This window comes from Bicyclus anynana, chromosome 22 (assembly GCF_947172395.1).
Source record: "Bicyclus anynana chromosome 22, ilBicAnyn1.1, whole genome shotgun sequence".
NCBI classification, from domain to species: domain Eukaryota; kingdom Metazoa; phylum Arthropoda; class Insecta; order Lepidoptera; family Nymphalidae; genus Bicyclus; species Bicyclus anynana.
The window spans coordinates 11,115,719-11,135,216 of record NC_069104.1 but is presented as its reverse complement, the minus strand read 5'-3'; the positions used below and the strand labels follow the sequence as shown (position 1 = coordinate 11,135,216).

The 19,498-nt window shown below is 37.0% G+C and overlaps 1 protein-coding gene across 5 annotated transcripts in view; it reads right to left on the bottom strand.

The window, feature by feature from the left end:
- Positions 1 to 19,498, bottom strand: part of LOC112053903 (dystrophin, isoforms A/C/F/G/H) — a 702,364-nt gene that overhangs the window by 435,002 nt on the left and 247,864 nt on the right. For all 5 annotated transcript variants that reach the window (XM_052888348.1, XM_052888349.1, XM_052888347.1 and 2 more), the window contains 3 exons: positions 4,086 to 4,297; positions 2,959 to 3,113; positions 1,676 to 1,817 (listed from right to left, as the gene is read on the bottom strand). In XM_052888348.1, the coding sequence (XP_052744308.1) occupies positions 1,676 to 1,817; positions 2,959 to 3,113; positions 4,086 to 4,297 (509 nt within the window). The remainder of the gene's footprint in view (positions 1 to 1,675; positions 1,818 to 2,958; positions 3,114 to 4,085; positions 4,298 to 19,498) is intronic.

The window sequence follows — 19,498 nt, the reverse complement described above, 5'->3', positions numbered from 1 at the left end:
AAGCCACGTTATTTGTGAGTATTATAGACTATATTTTATCCCCATATCTTCACGGGAACGGCAATTACGCGGGTGAAACCGTGGGGCGTCTGCTAGTATAATATAAATCATTATTTGACGGCCTCCGGGGCGCAGTGCTATGCGCGGTGTATTTACAAAACGGAGGTCCTGTATTCGATCCCCGGCTGGGCAGACTGAGATTTTCTTAATTTGTCCAGATCTGGCTGGTGGGAGGCTTCGGCCGTGGCTAGTTACCACCCTACCGGCAAAGACGTACCGCCAAGCGATTTAGCGTTCCGGTACGATGCCGTGTAGAAACCGAAAGGGGTGTGGATTTTCATCCTCCTCCTAAACAAGTTAGCCCGCTTCCATCTTAGACTGCATCATCACTTACCATCAGGTGAGATTGTAGTCAAGGGCTAACTTGTAAAGAATAAAAAAAAAAGAAAAAAAAAAGCTTTTTAGTCTGATTACTAAACATCGAAAATGCAGAAACATTTACTTACATTATTAATAAGATTCTATAATTAATAATAATGGGAAAACGTTTGCAAATTGCGTGCAAATTACTGTTCGCTTTAAACAATTTCCGCATTTACTGTTTCGTTTACTTTCCAAAATGGCTGCAGGCGGTCGTTAAAACTTCCTCGCTGAACTATTAACGAATTCGTATCGAACTTGTTAATATAAGTTGCAATCTCGAAATATTATGTAAGCAGGAGTTTGTACTGTGGGTGCGACAGGAAGCCGTTGCCTCCAAGTTTACTTGTAAATAATCAGGGGTACATTGTTCGCCTTTCATAAACTTCGAGTGTGATGTTTGTTTGGTTAGAGTTTTCCGCTTGCTCTACTTATAACCGAAGGTCTTTTAAAAATATGTCAAATAAAATCAGATTTACTACATTGTAATAGAGTTGTGAATTGCAAGACAAGTTCTAGCAACGTTTGGACGATGCGTTCGCGACATGAATCCGAGGAACTGCGAGAACCATTTTAGACTACCACATATTACAAGCACCCCTCCATAGATGGCGTTTATTTTAAAGTAAGAACTGCTACGAACTATTTATTATAAGCTACAACGTATTACGAGCATCCCTACATAGATGGCGCTTTTTTATAAAGTTCAAATAGTCAGTGCTTTTTAATACCAATAGTACGTAGTCGTAACGTAATACATCCGATCTACAATAGATGTCGCTAGTAACACAATTGTAGCGTTCAAGTGATTATATAGCATCAGTTCTTTATTGCCATCTATGATTTTGTATAGAAACTTTTTACACGCGCGGTTCAGTCTTGATGTAGCAGTTAAACCACTCTTTACTAGAGGGCGCTGGCAGTTGTTAACAATATTTGGTAGTTTCGGACTGTTTTCGTTTCGTTATGAATAAATAAGTTAAGCAACCCATGTCTCGAAACAAATACAACGCCATCTACGTTATATACTGTTTTACAATGTGTTTGAAACCAGATGGCACTGTGTTCATACGACTAAATTAACAATTTTTAATATTTAATGTGATCATTCTTCTTATTTTTAGGAATGGATATTTACATATTATATTATGGATTTTGTACAGATATTAAATGTCCTAGTAACTAACAAAACAAATCAGTTAATTATAGAAATACGGAACTACAAGGTTCGTACGAGTATATGCAATTTCTGTACCTTTAGCAAATGAGGATCGCGTTCAGCAGCGTCCAGCAATGACTCCGCTTCACTCAGCCAAGCCACGAACTTCTCCAATGATCGGTCGAAGTTTTGCAGCGATGAAACCGCTGAGTGGAGAGCTTTTCCTCGTGCCACAATGCTACGAACAAATATGAAGAAGTGTTAACAAATTATTATTTAAAAAAATGTGTGAGATTAATTACCTGCTTGATTAATTATTAGAGCTACTTTCTCTTCTAAATCGATATTATTAATAGCCCCACAGTTATGGGGCCAGACCCAAATCCAAAAGATCTTAGATTCCATCGCCCCAAAACACCGTAGGAAAATACGACAATATACAGTAGGAAGGGCCTTTGTATACCGTGTACTCACATTCTTCACGCTCTGTACGACTAACAGGAAAAGGAAAAATAATATCGTTCATGCTAGAATATATGATTTTTTTTAAAGACAAAGATATTAGCTGCATGGGCAAAGACAAGGTGGAGTATCTCGAAGTCCGTAATGTCTGACCTCTCGAATGGAGATTACCCGCACGCTTCATAGACAAAAATGTCCGAAGAGACTTGTACTTATCTTATGACAGTGGAGCTTAAGTTAACTTGCCCGGGCAAGAAGAAGTTAAAACATGCATTGCCCGTGTTTTCGGTGAGTGTGGGTTTTTACATATTCGCAACAGTAAACTTATATTATGGAATTGAAACTGCGCCATCTAGTAACAACAAGAGAAAACAGTAATCTACGAATAGATGGCGCTGTTTTAATTTCGTTTAATTCAGATTTACTTTAAAATGGTATGGAGTTAAATCAAGTAGATACAAGAACCACTGATAGATGGCTCTGTATTTGTGTAAAATTTAAACATAGTATTGAATTTACATTTGAGCTGTGACAGCCCAGAGATATGACCTCTGCCTCTGATTCCGGGGGTGTAGGTTCTAATCCGATCGGGGGCGTGCACCTCCAACATTTTCAGTTGTGTGCATTTTAAGAAATTAAATATCACGTGTCTCAAAACGGTGAAGGAAAAACATCGTGAGGAAACCTGCATACCAGAGAATTTTCATAATTCTCTAGTATGCAATCCGCATTGGGCCAGCGTGGTGGACTATAGCCTAACCCCTCTCATTCTGAGAGGAGACTCGAGCCCAGCAGTGAGCCGAATATGGGTTGATAATGATGATGATTGAATTTACACAATCGAATAAGTGGAAACTCGCACTCATGGTACTGATACTGGTGAAAAATAGTGATAGATTGCTATGCATGTGAGTCACCTGTTGTTCAGCTCGTTGTACCGATGGTTGATGGCTTCGGTCGCGCGTTTGATGCGGGTGGTGTCGTCGTTACGGTACACTGCGATGAGGCGCTGCGTCAGCTGCCCGAACAGTTCCACCTGGTGCTTGTACTGGTGAACCTCCGCATGGAACGACTGGAGACAGACATGAATACAACATAAGTATATGTTAACGAGTATTGCCATAGATAGTTTTTGAATCTCTATTATTGAATCAGTTATTTTTTTATTCAATGACAATTAATTTAACCTGGAAATTGTTTATGATTGTAGGTAATGTAATAATTTCAATTTTCAGCTGCTGATATTATTTATCGACGAAAGAGTTTATTTTAATTATATGTGGTCATTTTAATGACCGAAATTCCTGTCTCTCATACGTCTCCATACGGCACGTGAGCCTTCATAAGCCACACCGTGTCTGCATGAGCCACACCTTGGATCAACGTAAGTCACCCATTCACCATTTGCTTCATCAGCTGCATCTCCAGCACGTCAGCGCTCTCATGGCGTCCAGACGCGTCTCTTTACGTGTGAGCCACGTCGTGTGTCTGCTTGAGCCACACCTTGTCTATGCGTGAGCCACTCGTTTCGTTTGTCCTAGTGGATGTTAGCTACATATTCACCTTTTGCACCCTCAGCTGCATCTCCAGCACGTCAGTGGTATGTCCGGGCGCTATTATGGCGCATAGACGCGTCTCCTTACGTGTGAGCCATGCCTTGTATCTGCGTGAGCCACTCGCTTCGTTTGTCCTAGTAGATGTTAGCTACATATTCACCCTTTGGTCCCTCAGCTGCATCTCCAGCACGACAGCAGTGTGTCCGGGGGCAGTCATGACGCCTAGACATGTTCCTACACGTATGAGCCTCGCCGTGCGTCAGCAGGAGCCACGCTCTGTATCTGCGTAAGCCACTCGCCTCGTTTACCCTAGTAGATGTTAGCTACATATTCACCTTTTGCTCCCTCAGTTGCATCTCCAGCACGTCAACGGTGTGTCTGGGCGCTATTATAGCGCCCAGGCGCGTCTCCTTACGTGTGAGCCATGCCTTGTATCTGCGTCAGAAACTCGCCTCGTTTGTCCTAGTAGATGTTAGCTACATATTCACCTTTTGCTCCCTCAGCTGCATCTCCAGCACGTCAGCGGTGTGTCCAGGGGCAGTCATGGCGCCCAGGCGCGTCTCCATCCGTGTGAGCCACGCGTCGGCATCGCGGCGCCTCGCTTCGTAACGCTGCGAGTCGCCCAACATGGCGTCCAACTGTGCCTTACGTTGCAGTACGCGCGCGTTTGCTTCGTCCCAGTGCTCTCGGAGTGCAGTGACTGTAAAAAGATGAAAAGAGAATAGTTATATACAATGTAATAAAAGGTAAATCATAGTAAAGAATAGGTGTAGCTATTTTGGAAACAACCGTACGTGAATATAAGAATTTTACGTGAATATGTCCTGGCAATATGGTTGATCCGCTCGGCCGCATTAACAGTGAAATTCATAGACGTTGCAGAGGCACCATAGGCGGGTGAAACCACGCGGCGTCAGCTAGTTCTTTATACAATAACGCTGTTCTTAATGTTGTTTTGTTGTTGGTGCAGTATGGACCCAACGTCCATCATGTGGACTGCCTATTGCCACTTCAGCTTCACGATTTGCTTAGATGTGACTTTGCTTACTCTGCGGATCTTCTCATTTTTGTTTCGATCACGCAGAGATACTCCAAGCATATAACTCGCTCTATAGGCCTCTCAATGACTTTGGGCCTTTTAATAAGGCCTATATTTAGCGTCCAATTATTACTACTTAAATACATAAACAATTACTCAAGTTTATTAACTGATTGTTGAGCATTGAGACGTTAATAGTCAGTTACATTTATAGACAGTTGCAATCCCGACCTAGACTAAACCAATTATTATCTGACTTGCCTGGCATGGCGCCAGATGTTCTATAACAGATTCCTGTCTATCGCAAGAATTATCTATACTGCATAGTCACATACGTGTAACGAATTAGCGAGGTGGGTTTAAGCTCCAAATCTTCCTACAGAAGCGATGTGAGTCTGTTTAATATAATTCTAAAAGCTTATGTACATAATCTTATTAAGTATATTACAAAACCACTGTTTCTATCCTCCTAAATCTCTTTACAAGGGATAACGATGTTCTATACACTGTAGCAGGTGTCACGCAAAAAGAGCGCTAGTAGTCGAATATGGTAAATATTTTATTAATTTACAGAGATAAAAGTACAGAGTCACATTACATTTAAAATTGAAATAATAAATTAATGCATAAATGACATCAGAAATCAGCTTTCGCCTCGTCAAAAATCACGTCTCTAAAAGCAAGAGAGATTTACAGAGATTGATGATTCATGTTATTATAATTATTATACTCGAATTTCACCTAGTCTCTTCGCACAATGGTTTGTGTTGAAAATCTTTAGTAAGTTAGACAATCACGACAAAATCTTTCAAATCTTCAGTTAAAAAATTTCGCATTGAATTACTTATGCTTCTCAGTTCTACTCATTAAAATTAAAAAGAATAGAAGTAAAATACAAAAAAGCAATCTTATCGCTCAATAGCAATTTATTATGTACTTATTATGCTTAATTTTATGTACATCTGATCTGAGAGATTCTAGAACTCTAAATGGGTCATAAATACAATCTTGTTTTATACAGAAACGTTAGCATTCACATTTATTCATATAAGACTGGCAGTTCTCTTTTTACGCACCACCAACTATAACCTTTAAAAGCCTTCTAGCGTTCTCATCTTAGCGAGGGTCTGATTCCTCGCTCCGGGCGGAACATTACTCAACATTCAAATTGGAAAGCCATCCACGACAAAACAAATGAAATCAAATAATACAGAAAATGTTCAAAGAAAACGGAAGCAAATATGGCGCACGCAAATGTTTGGAGAGAGAATGAGAGAGAAAAGGGTAACGTATTGTTTGCTAAGGTGGAGACACAATTAATAAAAGTATCGTCGGATCGATAAAAATGCCAAGTGATTCATTGACAAATTTTTATAAGATTTTATAAGCCCTCATTCGCATGAGAGTTTTTTAACGGACGTTAAAAAAGCTATAAGCTAATTATCACGCTAGGAGCGTGTTGCGTAAACGGTTGAAGTTTCGCAAAATCATGTATAACAGAATTGTTCCCCTTAAAAAGTTAAACGAAGTCGCGGATTAACGTTAGCGTTAACCCAAAGTAACTATTCAACGCGGACGAAACGGGCGGAAGCTAGTTACTAATATTAGGTACTTATTTCTACTTTTACTAATCCTACTAATACTTTAACGCCGCTACTACTGAAGCGATTTGGCTAAAAATTTGGAATGGAAATAGATTTTACTCTAGATTGACAGATAGGCTACTTTTCATCCCGAAAAATCCATGGTTTTCCGAGTTTTGCGAAAACTAATGATTTTGATGATATGAATGTTTGTTACTCTTTCACGCCTAGACTACTGAACCGAATTAGCTGAAATTTGGTATTAAGATATATTATAGTCTGGATTAACACATAGGCTACTTTTTATCCCGGAAAAATCCATGGTTCCCGAGGGATTTGTAAAAAACTAAATTCCACGCGGACGAAGTCGCGGGCGTCCGCTAGTACCTAAAATTATAAAGTTTGTGGTGTTGTCCCAAAAACATAAATTTTCAAAATCAGTTACTATTTCTGGATCTACTGAACCGATTTTGAATATTTTTTTACCACTAGAAAGCCACGTTATTTGTAAGTGTCATAGGCTATACTTTTTCCCCGTATTCTCACGGGAACAGGAACTACGCGGGTGTAACCCCGAAGCGTCAGCTAGATGTTTTTAACTTTAATCAATTATATAGCAAGAGTCAGGAAACAGGAATTCCGTTGGCAAACGTTCCGCAAATAATTACAATTTCCCAGATTATCCGGCAGTTTTCCCGGTGAAATAGGAAATTATATTTATTACGTTTTCCAGCCGAACTCCTTTCAATCAGCATTACGTCCCGTTTTCCGTATGTCATGCATAATTTAATAAATTTCTCATGCATACGCTACGTTACAGACATGCCGTGAAACGAAACGGATTGTGCTTTTATTTTGTACTAGATTTTATTTCTATTTCTATCTATGATAGAGAGATGGACAGATAGATAGAGCGATTGGTTACGGATAACATATATATAAATTAATTGAATTATACAACAGAAATCAGATTACTTATTACTTAATTCTAAATTTAACGTTTTACATTATATGTATTATATTATATAAATTTATATAAAAGAATTATAAAAAAAATCAGTTCAAATATCCAGATCAAAATATTACCCCCTACAGCCTAACAATCTTTACTTCTTTAAAATACTAGTCTAGATTATATATCTACCTGCCTGAACAAATTAAAAAATAAACATCTAAAACCATATCCACATTATTATTGTGTTTCTAATCAACATCATCAAACATCGGTTTCAAACACAATATTTATGTTTCAAATGTACTGTATAAAAAAGGCCATTCCGAAAAATGTAAAAAGGTATAACACACCCTTTATGAAATGGCCTTTAATAATAAAAAAGTAAAAAACATTATTTTACATACAAAAACCCAATCTCCCTAAAACAACAAAGGCTCTTTGTCCACCGTCGCCCGGACAGAGCAACACTTGAATAAATCGAGGGCACTGTGTACCGTTTACACGTTCATGCAAATCGTTGCAGTTCCACGTTAATAGAACTAGAGCCTGCGGTGGCCACACTTACCTTAACATAGGCAATTAAAGTATTCAGAGAATATACCTTGAGCAGTCCCAGAGCCCTGTCCAGGTGCAGGTTTATGGGATCCCTTCCGACTAGCCAACACCCACTTTCACTGCTCAAGCTATTCTCCCCGAGCCTATTCCAAACTAGGGTATGCATCATCATCATCATCATATCAGCCGATGAACGTCCACTGCAGGACATAGGCCGTTTTCAGTCAGTCAGTCAGTGGGGTTCTACCAACACTGCGCTTTGTAGTGCCGGGTCGCCATTCCAGCACCTTGGGACCTCAACGTCCATCGGTTCTTCAAACTATGTGCCCCGCTCATTGCCATTTCAACCACGCGACTCGTTGAGCTATAACCGTGACTTTGGTTCTTCTGCGGATCTCCTCCTGATTCGATAAAACCGCGCGGCGTCAGTTAGTGGCTAAATAATTAAATACCATAAAAGCGTATATTTCGTAAACGAGTTGTGGCAATATGCAAATCTCCCGTGCACCAAAAGCACACGGCAGCGAATGAGTTTAGCGTGGCGTGAAGTGTGTACACACGATTAGCGCACGGTGCAGAGAAGGTACATTACTTTTATATAATCATAAACTAGATTCTGTTAGCAGCTTTCCTCGCAATAATGTAGATTTTATCAATTAATTACATGCCAGACAACCTCCTATAAATAGTTACTTTATCCCTACAGAACATGTAACCTACGATTCAAATTAGAAAACTTAGCTTACTTGGTTTTAAATATCAAACTGGGAACAATTTATTTATATATATATCAAACTTATTTACTTAAAAATATACTGCGAGTAAATTGCTTAAAAAAATCAAGCCAAACTATTATTAACTGATGGCTTGAGATCGTTTCTAATTCGGATGTCCTATTACTTTTTTCAGGATTGAAGATATTTTATGTCACTCTCTCAATTGAGACAAATTAAATATTAAAATAATAAAGCCCAAAAATCATTTAAACTACACACCGAGAGATCGTGGGTTTCATCTGCCCTCTTTGAAATATTGTCTAATTGAAGAGGAAAAGAATATTGGTATTTTATAAATATAGCAAAAATGCCTTTTTAGACATAAAAGGAAATTCCATAACACCACACTAAGTTGAAATTTTTAAATGGTTTTAGTTAAGGCTGTAAAATAAGACAGGCTGTAAAATACCACACAAACGTGCTATTGAAAAACATAACTTTCCTTTAACGGGCATGTAAAAATAATACACGATTCAATACCACATGACGATAATCTGGTTAAAGCTGAAAAGGAAAAAGTATCAAAATACTTGGATCTTGCTCACGAGATTACCGCCATGTGGAATGTTGAGTCAACTATTATTGTTCCGATAGTTGTTTCAGTCAATGGTCTTATAGCGAAAAGCTTCGACCAACACCTTAAGAAGCTTTCGCTTAGCTGTTGGATCAAGAGTCGGATACAGAAGGCAGTGATTCTCGAGACGGCGCGTATTGTGAGGAGGTTCCTCACTCTGGAGCCCTGACCACCGGTTGCTTGGGCGCTCAAATGTCCCGCAGCGGGAGGGTGGATTTTTTTAATAAATTTTTAATGTTTTGTATTTTATACTTATATTGTTAAAAATAAAAAAAAGAAGTAATAAATAAGTGAGAGAACTAAAACGATTCTATTTGCTGAACTAATTAATTGTATAGTATAATATAAACACAAAATACATAATAGTAAAAGACTTTAACTTATACCTATTACTATAACAAACGATATTGAATATCAAAATTTCCTTTCCAGTGAACTAATTAACTCCAAATTCATATTATTTGATATGAATGAACAAAACCTTATTAGATAATAATTTGCAATAATTTCGTTGAATTATGAACAAATAGGTGAGGATTTACTCACTGCTAGCAAATTAGTTGATGTTTTTTATTGGAGATATTTTTATTATATGCGAGATATTTTTATTATATGAAGATTAAACACAAATAGAACCTTGATAGCCCAGTGGTCTTCGATTCAGAGGTTTCAAACAGTCCGGGACATATGCATCAAACTTTTCAGTTATGTGCATTATTATAAAATTAAATGTCACGTGTCTTAAACGAAAAACATCTTGAGGAAACCTGCATACCTGAGAATTTTCTTCCTTCTTTACGAGTTTGAACTCAATCAATCTGCATTGTACCAGCGTGGTGGACTAACTCTGAGAGCAGACTCATGCCCAACGGTGAGCCGAATATGGGTTGATGAAACATAAATAGCAACTTTTTATACCGCGAAAATAAGTTTCCGGGGGAAGGAAAAATCAGAATTTCATGATTACTGATTCGCGGGCGTCTGCTAGAGAAAACAAAATTAATAACGCAGAATACACTACAATAGATAAAAAAATAACAAAATCCGCGTATTTCATTTACCCTATTATACGGTCCTCGTAGTCGTGGATTCAATTCCTATACGGCAGGGCTATTCTGTAATGATGTTATGAATTACTCGTTTGTATCTCTCTGTACAATACGTTGCTGTAAAAAGATGGAGGTGAATTCGAAACTCGCGCTGGTGAGTTAACAAAATATCCTTACAGAATAACCCTGTTGCAGCTAACTAGAGTAGTTAAGTGCTGTGAAAACACTACGAACGGTTACAACTTTAATGGGGTCCACTGTACAGCGCGGAAATAAATGGACTCAAGCACAAGCAATCTCAAGCACAAGCAAGCACCGGCGGCGAGTAATTAAACGTCTTTGGAACTTTACCAACTGCGGGCTGTTAGTGCTGAGTACGTAGCTTGGACTGAGCTTGCATGGCCAGACATTCCCCGTTTTATTTAAGCTGTAAGTTCGTCAGTCCATGCTCATACCACGATAACCAATCATGGTGCTTGGACTGTGTTGGCTCTGGAAAGTAGCAGATTTTAAATGTCCAGACCCTTAACCGCTATAGTTAATAACGACATCATCAATAAATCAAAAAAATAGACTCGAATTGAGAATCACGTCCTTTTTTTGAAGTCGGTTACAAACAGATCATCATCATCATCATCATTGACGTCCACTGTTGGGAAGCTACAGTATCATCTAGTGATGTATAGGCTATATTTTATCTTCGTATTCCTAAGGGAACGGTAACCACGCCGGCGAAACCGCGCGGCGTCTGCTAGTACTAGGTAATTAAGAAATTGGACCCATGAAACCTACTACCTTCAAAACCATCACTTCAACCATAGGACTACCCATTTATGGAGTTGGGTACTCCAAAAATGGGTACTCCTATGGTAGAAGTATGGGCCGACTAACTTGAAATCGACATAAATTGTGGTATTAATTTATAAAATGAAACACGGTTAAGACTCACGTGATATAACTAGTGCCCAACTAGTTTGAAACCCATGCGGGGTCCTTAGTCATGAGCTGGTTCGTGCAACGCAGCACGATCCAAAGTAGCCGTGTTTCATAACAAATAAATTCACGATAGTTTAAATTCCAAAAGAAAGTAGGTCTGGGTTTTGCAGGCCCTCGTTCTAACTCTTGTTCTGGGGCTTGTACCAACTTTACTTACATCGTTTGAACTTTGTTACACATTCATTAAATATAACGCATACTCAACTTTTTTTGTTGACTAACTATACTACGCCTGTCGAAAGGAATTTAGACCGGACGCTTATTATAGGACTCAAAAGTGATTACAAATATAAGAAAACTAATCTCGAACAAAGGTTTATGATTCACAACATTTGTCAGGACAACTTAATTAACAAATCAAAAATATTACCAAAATAAGATCTTAGAATGGCAGAGAATGACCTTGAGTGGAGTCACGTACTTGTGAACGATGTGTGTAGGGTTAAAGGATCCTTTGATAGTCGACTAACACTCCCCTTTTCCACTTAAGTCACTCTCCCCGCCTATCCCAAGTAACCCATAAAGAATTACACAACAAGAGATGTAGACGCCTCTAACGCCACGAGCACACTGAAGCCGTCCGTACCGCAATTCGTTGCTACGCGGCGATAACACGCTTTTGAGGGAATAGTAGAAAACATACCAGGGCCAGTAGCCATAATAAAATTAACTTTGAAAGATAAAATAAAATAAAAAAAATTTAATTATTTTTTTAAAATAATTTTGACAATAAATATCAACCATTTATCGGTAACAGAAATACAAAAATATTAATTTACTTTATTAGTAATACTGGCTGTTTTTGGTGCATTTGCCTAAAAAAAACGCACGCACATAGCTATCTATGGAAAAATGACAAGCGTATCAAAATGTTATTATAGGGAAAATAAAGATGCAAATTCACTTTCAGAAAGTGTGTTCTCCCGCAAATGTGTTCTAAAACGTCGTATGACATACGTGCGTTTTGATAATTACAGCCTCTGCTTCCTTACTATAGCTCTCGCCTTTGGCTCGAGCTGCAATATCGCCTCCGCTGTAATTTTCAACTTACTTACTACTTACTGCACTTATATCATAATGTACTATTATGTGGCTAACTTGAGGAATAAGTCAAATTTGAATTGGGTAAGGAATCTGATTTTATACAATTTGTACGCGTTGTGCTTACCCTTGTTACGATTCTTGTGCACGCCACAGGTTATATAATAACCGTAATGACGTCTAATCTTAATGAAGCAGTAAGAAAACAAATGGACGCAATCTCGAGCACCGGCGTCGGATAATTAGATGTCGTCGGAAGGAACTATGAGGGAGTAACGTAACTGTCTTTATTATTTTCACTAGCTGACGTCCTGCGGTTTCACCCGCGTAGTTCCCGTTCCCGTGGGAAAACGGGTATAAAATACAGCCTATTACACTATCACTAACGTGGGTTACTATTGATAAAAGAATTTGTTTTTGTTGCCAAAATAATATAAATAAGAAGGGAGAGAGTGTGAGTGAGTGTCACACATAGAGAATTAAAAAAAATGTCTGGTATGCAGGTTTCCTCACGATGTTTTCCTTCACCTATTGAGAGACACGTGATGTTTAATTTCTTAAAATGCACACAACTGAAAAGTTGGAGGTGCATGCCCCGGCCGGATTCGAACCCACACCCTCCGAAATCGAAGGCTTAGGTCATATCCACTGAGCTATCACGGCTCAACCTTCATTTAACGTCCGTTAAAAATACTTTCGTGCGAATGGTGGTTAATTCTTGAGATCGGTAAATGTAAAATATAGTGATTCAAGAATTTTTTAAATTCTATCCCAAAATGGTAGAAAGGGGGTTAAAATGTACTGTTTATAAGGTCTAACTTTTGTGGTCGAAAGTCTGCCGATTGACGGTCAATTATTTTCACGTTTCTGTAGCGCAAACGGCAGCGAAGACGACCAATACACGATCAGTTATAGTCACGGGTGCTGCAGAAACGTGAGAATAATTGATCGTCAATGGCGTGCATAATGCATACCGCCATCTAGTTTAGAGCTATATTCAATACCGTCTTTACCATAAGGGCACATGGGGCCCGTGCCCAGGGCCCCTATTCTCAGGGGCCCCCAAAAGACTGACAATATCCTTTAAAATGTCGGCTAAGGATTACACCTAATAGAAGATTTTGCTCAACAAAATCCCAAAAGCAACTGTTATTGTAATTGTAACCAAAAAACCAGCAGCATTCTAAGATCATTAATGACATATTACTTTAGTATTAGTATAATTCCCTTTTTTTTCTTTCTAAAAGGCCCGGGCTAGGCTGGGACTCTTGGGCCTCAAATTCTTGTATGCCCAAGGACCTCAGCCTAGCATAAGACGGCGGTGGCTATATTCGTTGTAACAATATTTAAGTTACAAAATATAAGGCAGTGTGTCATACAATAATTAATAAGTAAGAAACTTGAAAACCTTACTAACTTTAATAGCATCCAATGAATCGAGGCAGGAATAAATGGGACTCAAGTACAAGCAATTCTAAGGAACGGTAGCAAGTAATTAAAGATCTTTGAAACTTTACCTGCTGGTTACCTACATCGGTCGTGTTTCCTTGTAAACTTTGTTACCAACTTAACTTACACTGTTAAGTGATTGTTACGCATTTTGATGTTAGATATATTGTATAGCAAAGGGGCATGCCCATCGGCCCATACGTAAAACCCAGGGATACCCCCGTACAAAAGTATCATCATTATCAACCCATATTCGGCTTACTGCTGAGCTCGAGTCTCCTCTCAAATTGAGAGAGGTTAGGTCAATAGTCCACCACGCTTGCCCAAATAGGATTGGCAGACTTCAGAGCGCAGAGAATTAAGAAAATTCTCTGGTATGCAGGTTTCCTCACGATGTTTTTCCTTCACCGTTTGAGCCACGCGATATTTAATTTCTTAAAATAAAATGCACACAACTGAAAAATTGGAGGTCTGGCCTCGGACCGGATTTGAACCCACACCCTCCGGAATTGGAGGCAGAGGTCATATCCACTGGGCTATCACAGCTCATATATAGTACAAAAGTATATGTTGTTAATAATATGGTGTATAAATAAGGATTTGGGTTTTTTTTATCACTCTTCTAGGACAAAATGTCAAAATGTACCTAAGCGACAAAGTAACATTTGAAGCTGTATTATTTTTTTTGCTACAAACAAGCTTAACAAACAAGAAAACGTACAAACAAACGTACGAACGTAAACGTACGTTTTTTGAAAAAAAAAAATTAAAACTCACGCTTATGGTCAAACGATCTTAGTCCCCGATGAATTAAAAATGTCACAAGGCACAATTATCCGCCCTCTTTAATATGACGCGAGTATATTAAAGTGGGTGGATAATTGTGCCTCTGACTATATATAAAATTTTTGATATTTAATTCAGCAGTCAAGTAAAATCTAGTATCACCAAAATCAAAATATTTATTGTTTTATTCAACTTGTTTGTAAAGTTGCTAACTTAGTCAAGTAACTTTGATGATGTTTAATAAAGTTACGTACAAAAATAAATGAACCCGGGCAATTCCAAGCAAAGGATAGTAATTAAACTTCAACGGGTTGTTGGTGTTGAGTCTGTTCCTGCCTTTTTCTCGTTCCAAGCTTTGAACTAAACTTAGATAATTTAAACTTTACCGGTTCGGATTTACTTACGTATTAAATAAAAAAAATAACCCTGTGCAGCATGTGTTTATTTATCTGAACGCGATAAACTCAAAAACAAAACCACAAACAAACAATAAGCAAGCTTCTTCCATAACTAGTTCATATGTAGTAAAAAATCTACTTAAAAAACAGCTCGAAATGTTGACATAATGACACTAATATCATAAAGACGAAAGTTTGTGTGTAAGTATGTTTGTTTCCTCATTTGGGCTGCGGTTACTGAAGAGATTTGACTGAAATTTGGAATGGAAATAGATTTTACTCTGGATTAACACATACGCTACTTTTTATCCCGAAAAAATCTATGGTTTCCGCAGGATTTGTGATAAACTGAACTCCACGCGAAGTCCGCTAGTTATGCTGTAAGCTACTTACCTAAATGAAAGATCCAAATCGGTGACCAAAAATTTTTTGAACCTTATTGAAACACAAAAAAAAATTTAATGGAAAAATGAGGCAAAAAATATTTTTAACAATTTTATATGAAAAAGTTATATGAGTTTTCAAATAATTTATTAATAACAGTATATGAGTGTGTACATAGCACCTTGGAGTTATATAATATTACTATTTTTTTTTATAAAAACCTTTATTGTTAAAAATTATAGTTGTTATATTGATAAAAAATGATTTCAATATAAAATTGATACCTATTTTATTATTTTATTAAAACAAACCATTATTTTTTTTATTTAATTTGTGAACATTAATCTTGGTTATTGTCACACGGTTAATGATTACATCAAACGGGAGTCGAACCTTTCAACAGTGACCTTAAGTGCAACAACTGGGCGTTGGTCTTTGAGACCGGGAACCCGGATATATTCGCTGAAAGGAAAAAAAAGTATTTAAAACTGGTCCACAGCTTTTGAATGGGAATGTCGCGAATGAGATGTTTATTTTTTTCGGCTTAAATTCAGATGTGGACTGTTAGTTCACTTATTTATACTAGTAGTAGTATACTAGTAATAGTATAAAAGATTAGTACTAGTAGAGTAATGATACAAAAGAAAATGCTTTAATAAAGATTATATTTGAAGGTATATGTCTACTTTAAGTTATTTGCATAGGTATTATAAATGCATATGAAAATATGTTGTAGGAAATAGTAGTCCGAGACGGATATGACGTCGTTCGATCTCGTGTTGGCTCGTGCCGATGGTAGGTGGCTAAAGAGTAGGGAGTTAGAGATGGGTAGCGATCGGGCGGTAACGACTAGCTATATAAGGCGTTTGCCGTACGGTCGGCTTATTCTAGTGGCGTTTGAGCCGTTCACATTTGTTGTTGTGTAATTATTAATGGGTTACTTGGCATAGGCCGGCAGAATATCTTGAGCAGTGAATGGCGAGTGTTGGCATGTCGGAAGGGATCCCTAAAATCTGCATCCGGAGTCACAAGCTCAAATTGTCTTCCAATCCTCTTCCATTCTAAGGTCTTGTTTGGTTACAGTTAGATTTGTTAACATTTTTGAAGTCAGTCAGGTACAGATCGCGAGATAAAGAAAGGAGACTTTTTCCTAATCATCGGTTTTCCTGTTAACCAACTGATAAATAACTTGCTCTTTATTATGCGCCCAGAGGCATTGTTCCAATCGATAACCCTCAGTCAGCGGGTTCGACCATTATCATACAACCGTCTCCTCTCGGTCGATTAGACCTCGTTAAAAAAAGATTTGTACGCCGGCGGTGGCGTTTGTAGCAGATTAGAGATTACGCGTCGATGGGGCTGTTCGATAATAACCGTCATTCGATTTTAAATATTTTTGCGAACATTTTTTTGTAATCGGTCTTTCATTCTTTGACATTTACTTTTACGGCCATATTTTTCCTTTATTCATTCATCTCCATTAAAAAGTGAAAATTTTAAATAGTAGTTATTTAAAGTTCACTTTACTTTGAGGAAAGAGGATTAAATCTTAATCCATGTTTATAAATATGGCCCTTAGTAAGCAGTTTCTACTGTTTTCTATACTCGTTGATAGTTTTCATGTTTTCTTAGACTATATCGCAGTGTATATATCACTGCCATAATATAATCATTATATGCATTTTCATATATTAAACATATACACCTTCTTGTGTAGCTCGTGTAAGTAAAAGAACGAATACCCTCCAAAAAGACAGGTAGATAAATCTTCTTCAATAAGATGGAAATGAATGTTAAATTTAATTTGATGACATAATAGGCACAAGACTGTATATCATGCACTTAATCCAAGGGTTTTATTAACTAACCCTTTCTAAGCCATCGCAGATCCAACAAGCTTTACGTACTATTTAAAGTTCCTTACAGGCTAAAACGACGAGACGCGATTCCACCAAAGAACGTGCTATAGCTAAGATATACAAAATAGTTACCATTACTATTTAACACTCATTCCTTGAAAATTAATAGACAATAGAATCAATTGAAATTAATGAATTATTTCAAGCGTAAATGGCTATTTATACAATAATAATAAATCAAATTTTTAATAAATTATATTTAAATTAAAATAATTTATGGCCTAATTGAAGGTTGATGAAATTGTGTACGAATGAAAAAGTCTCAGGACCTAAACGAGAAGGATTTTTTGTGTTGTGTTTTACTCAAACTGCTTCACAGTTCTTCTTCTAAATTTATCTTTCATTCTTAATTAAATTAAAAAAGGGTTTAAAATTTAAAGAGAATATTTTTTTAATAAAACGAATTGAAAGTATGCTCCCTCCTTATTTTAAAATTAATAGAACGAATTGATTTCAAGGATTTATTTTGTAGGTCCCTGGTTACAAAGGAACACTAAAAAATTTGGAAAGTTTAGCTTTGAATGGAATATAATCCTAACGCTCTTCACTAAGACTAAATTACTCCGGTTTTCAACATGGCCACTTGTAAGACGGTCCAACAAAGTTATAATTGAATTCGGTTAGTTTCAACCCCTTTCAACCGAAGAATAACATTTGAGCAACGAAAAATTGTGCTCGAAAGTTCCGGGTTGTAAGATAAATATAACGTTCACGTTTGTTTACTGAACTGAATTAAATATTGAACGTATATATTATTACATATATTCGTAATAAGGTATATACTCTAAGGTATATATTAGAAAATGTATACTTCTATACTAATATATAAAGCTGAAGAGTTTGTTTGATTGATTGAACGCGCTAATCTCAGGAAGTACTGGTCAGATTTGAAAAATTCTTTCAGTGTTAGATAGACCATTTATTATTTTATTATTATTATATTTTTTATTTATGCAGTATTTATTTTTCTTTAGAAAAGAATAAAGAATAAAAGAATTAATATATAAAAACAAATAAAAAATGCCTTTACGTTGATCTGGAATCAAACTCTGGTTAAATAAGTTTGCCCAATAGTTTCACACCACTGTCCAATTGAGTCGATATGATAACGTCGAAACGTATTAACTTGATGCACGCTTCGGTGTTAGGTTTATTTTCGTTACGGAATTTCTTGATTCGGTTGCCACGCTCAAATCCCGCAAAAAGAAGTTTTCACTTCAATAATAATATCATTACACTAGACAATCTAGAGCCATTTTCTACAATTTACTTTTTCAAGTTTATTTCAGCGAAAACAACAGATAAATTCAGTCCAATCTCTGACGTCAAAACACCAGTTTTCCAACCAGCCGTGTAAAATATTTATCTTTAAAACAAAAACAAAAGATGAACAATGAAATTTCCACCGCTTTACAGGGGTGTATAAATTTACGCCGTTCACAAAAACTATGGGCAAAGTACAAGCGTGGGGTTAATTATGCCCCAGGATAAAGTGGCGAGCGTAAAAAGGGGTCGACCGTTCCAGGGTTTTCGTTATAGGGATAATTATTTAAAATCGGAATATTTATTAAAGTAATCAAGACCATAATTCATAACGTAATCAAATCTTAATGCCACCTTTTCGCTAGAAAACTTCACGGGACTTAAATAAAATTTGGTTAAATTATATTAAAGTAGGATTAAAAAAAACATTTGGAAAATAAGGATATTTTAACCGACTTAAAAAAGGAGGCGGTTTTCAATTCGAGTCCACGTTTTTTTGTGTGTATGTTACCTGATTTGACAGACCAGAAGATATTTATAATGTTATTTTTTGTTTGAAAGGGTTGAAAGAGTTGAAAGGGATATTCCTGAGGTGGTCCCATTATCATCATGTCAGGATCTGATGATTGGATCCTGGAGAGATCGAGAGGAACTTTCAAAAATAAATAGGGAAACTATAGCGTTTGTTACTTTTTTAAATAGGCATTTTAAAGCATTACAATCTGATGATGGAGTCGAAAAACAAACGAGAGATCTCTTCAACGGCTTACAGCAGTTACCTGGTCTTTGGGCTTGATTAATCTGTGTCAACAAGAACTTTCCACCTAGATGGGTTGTGACTGTCATTAGGGATATGATGATGCAGACGAATGACAGCTAATGGAACTCCTAAACGGTTTACAGTAGCTACCTTAATGTTGGGATTAATTTATTAGTTTTGATGAGATTTCCCCACCTTTTTTAATAAACTTATTTAAAAACTGTAACTGCAACACACGGAGATTAAATATAGCCTAAGCTACTCGCTGATGACGCAGCTTTCCGTAAGTGAAATAATTTTTGAAATCAGTTTATTGGTTTATCGATTTATTACTTACAGGGAAATTCAGTTTTTACAAACACCGCGTGAAACAT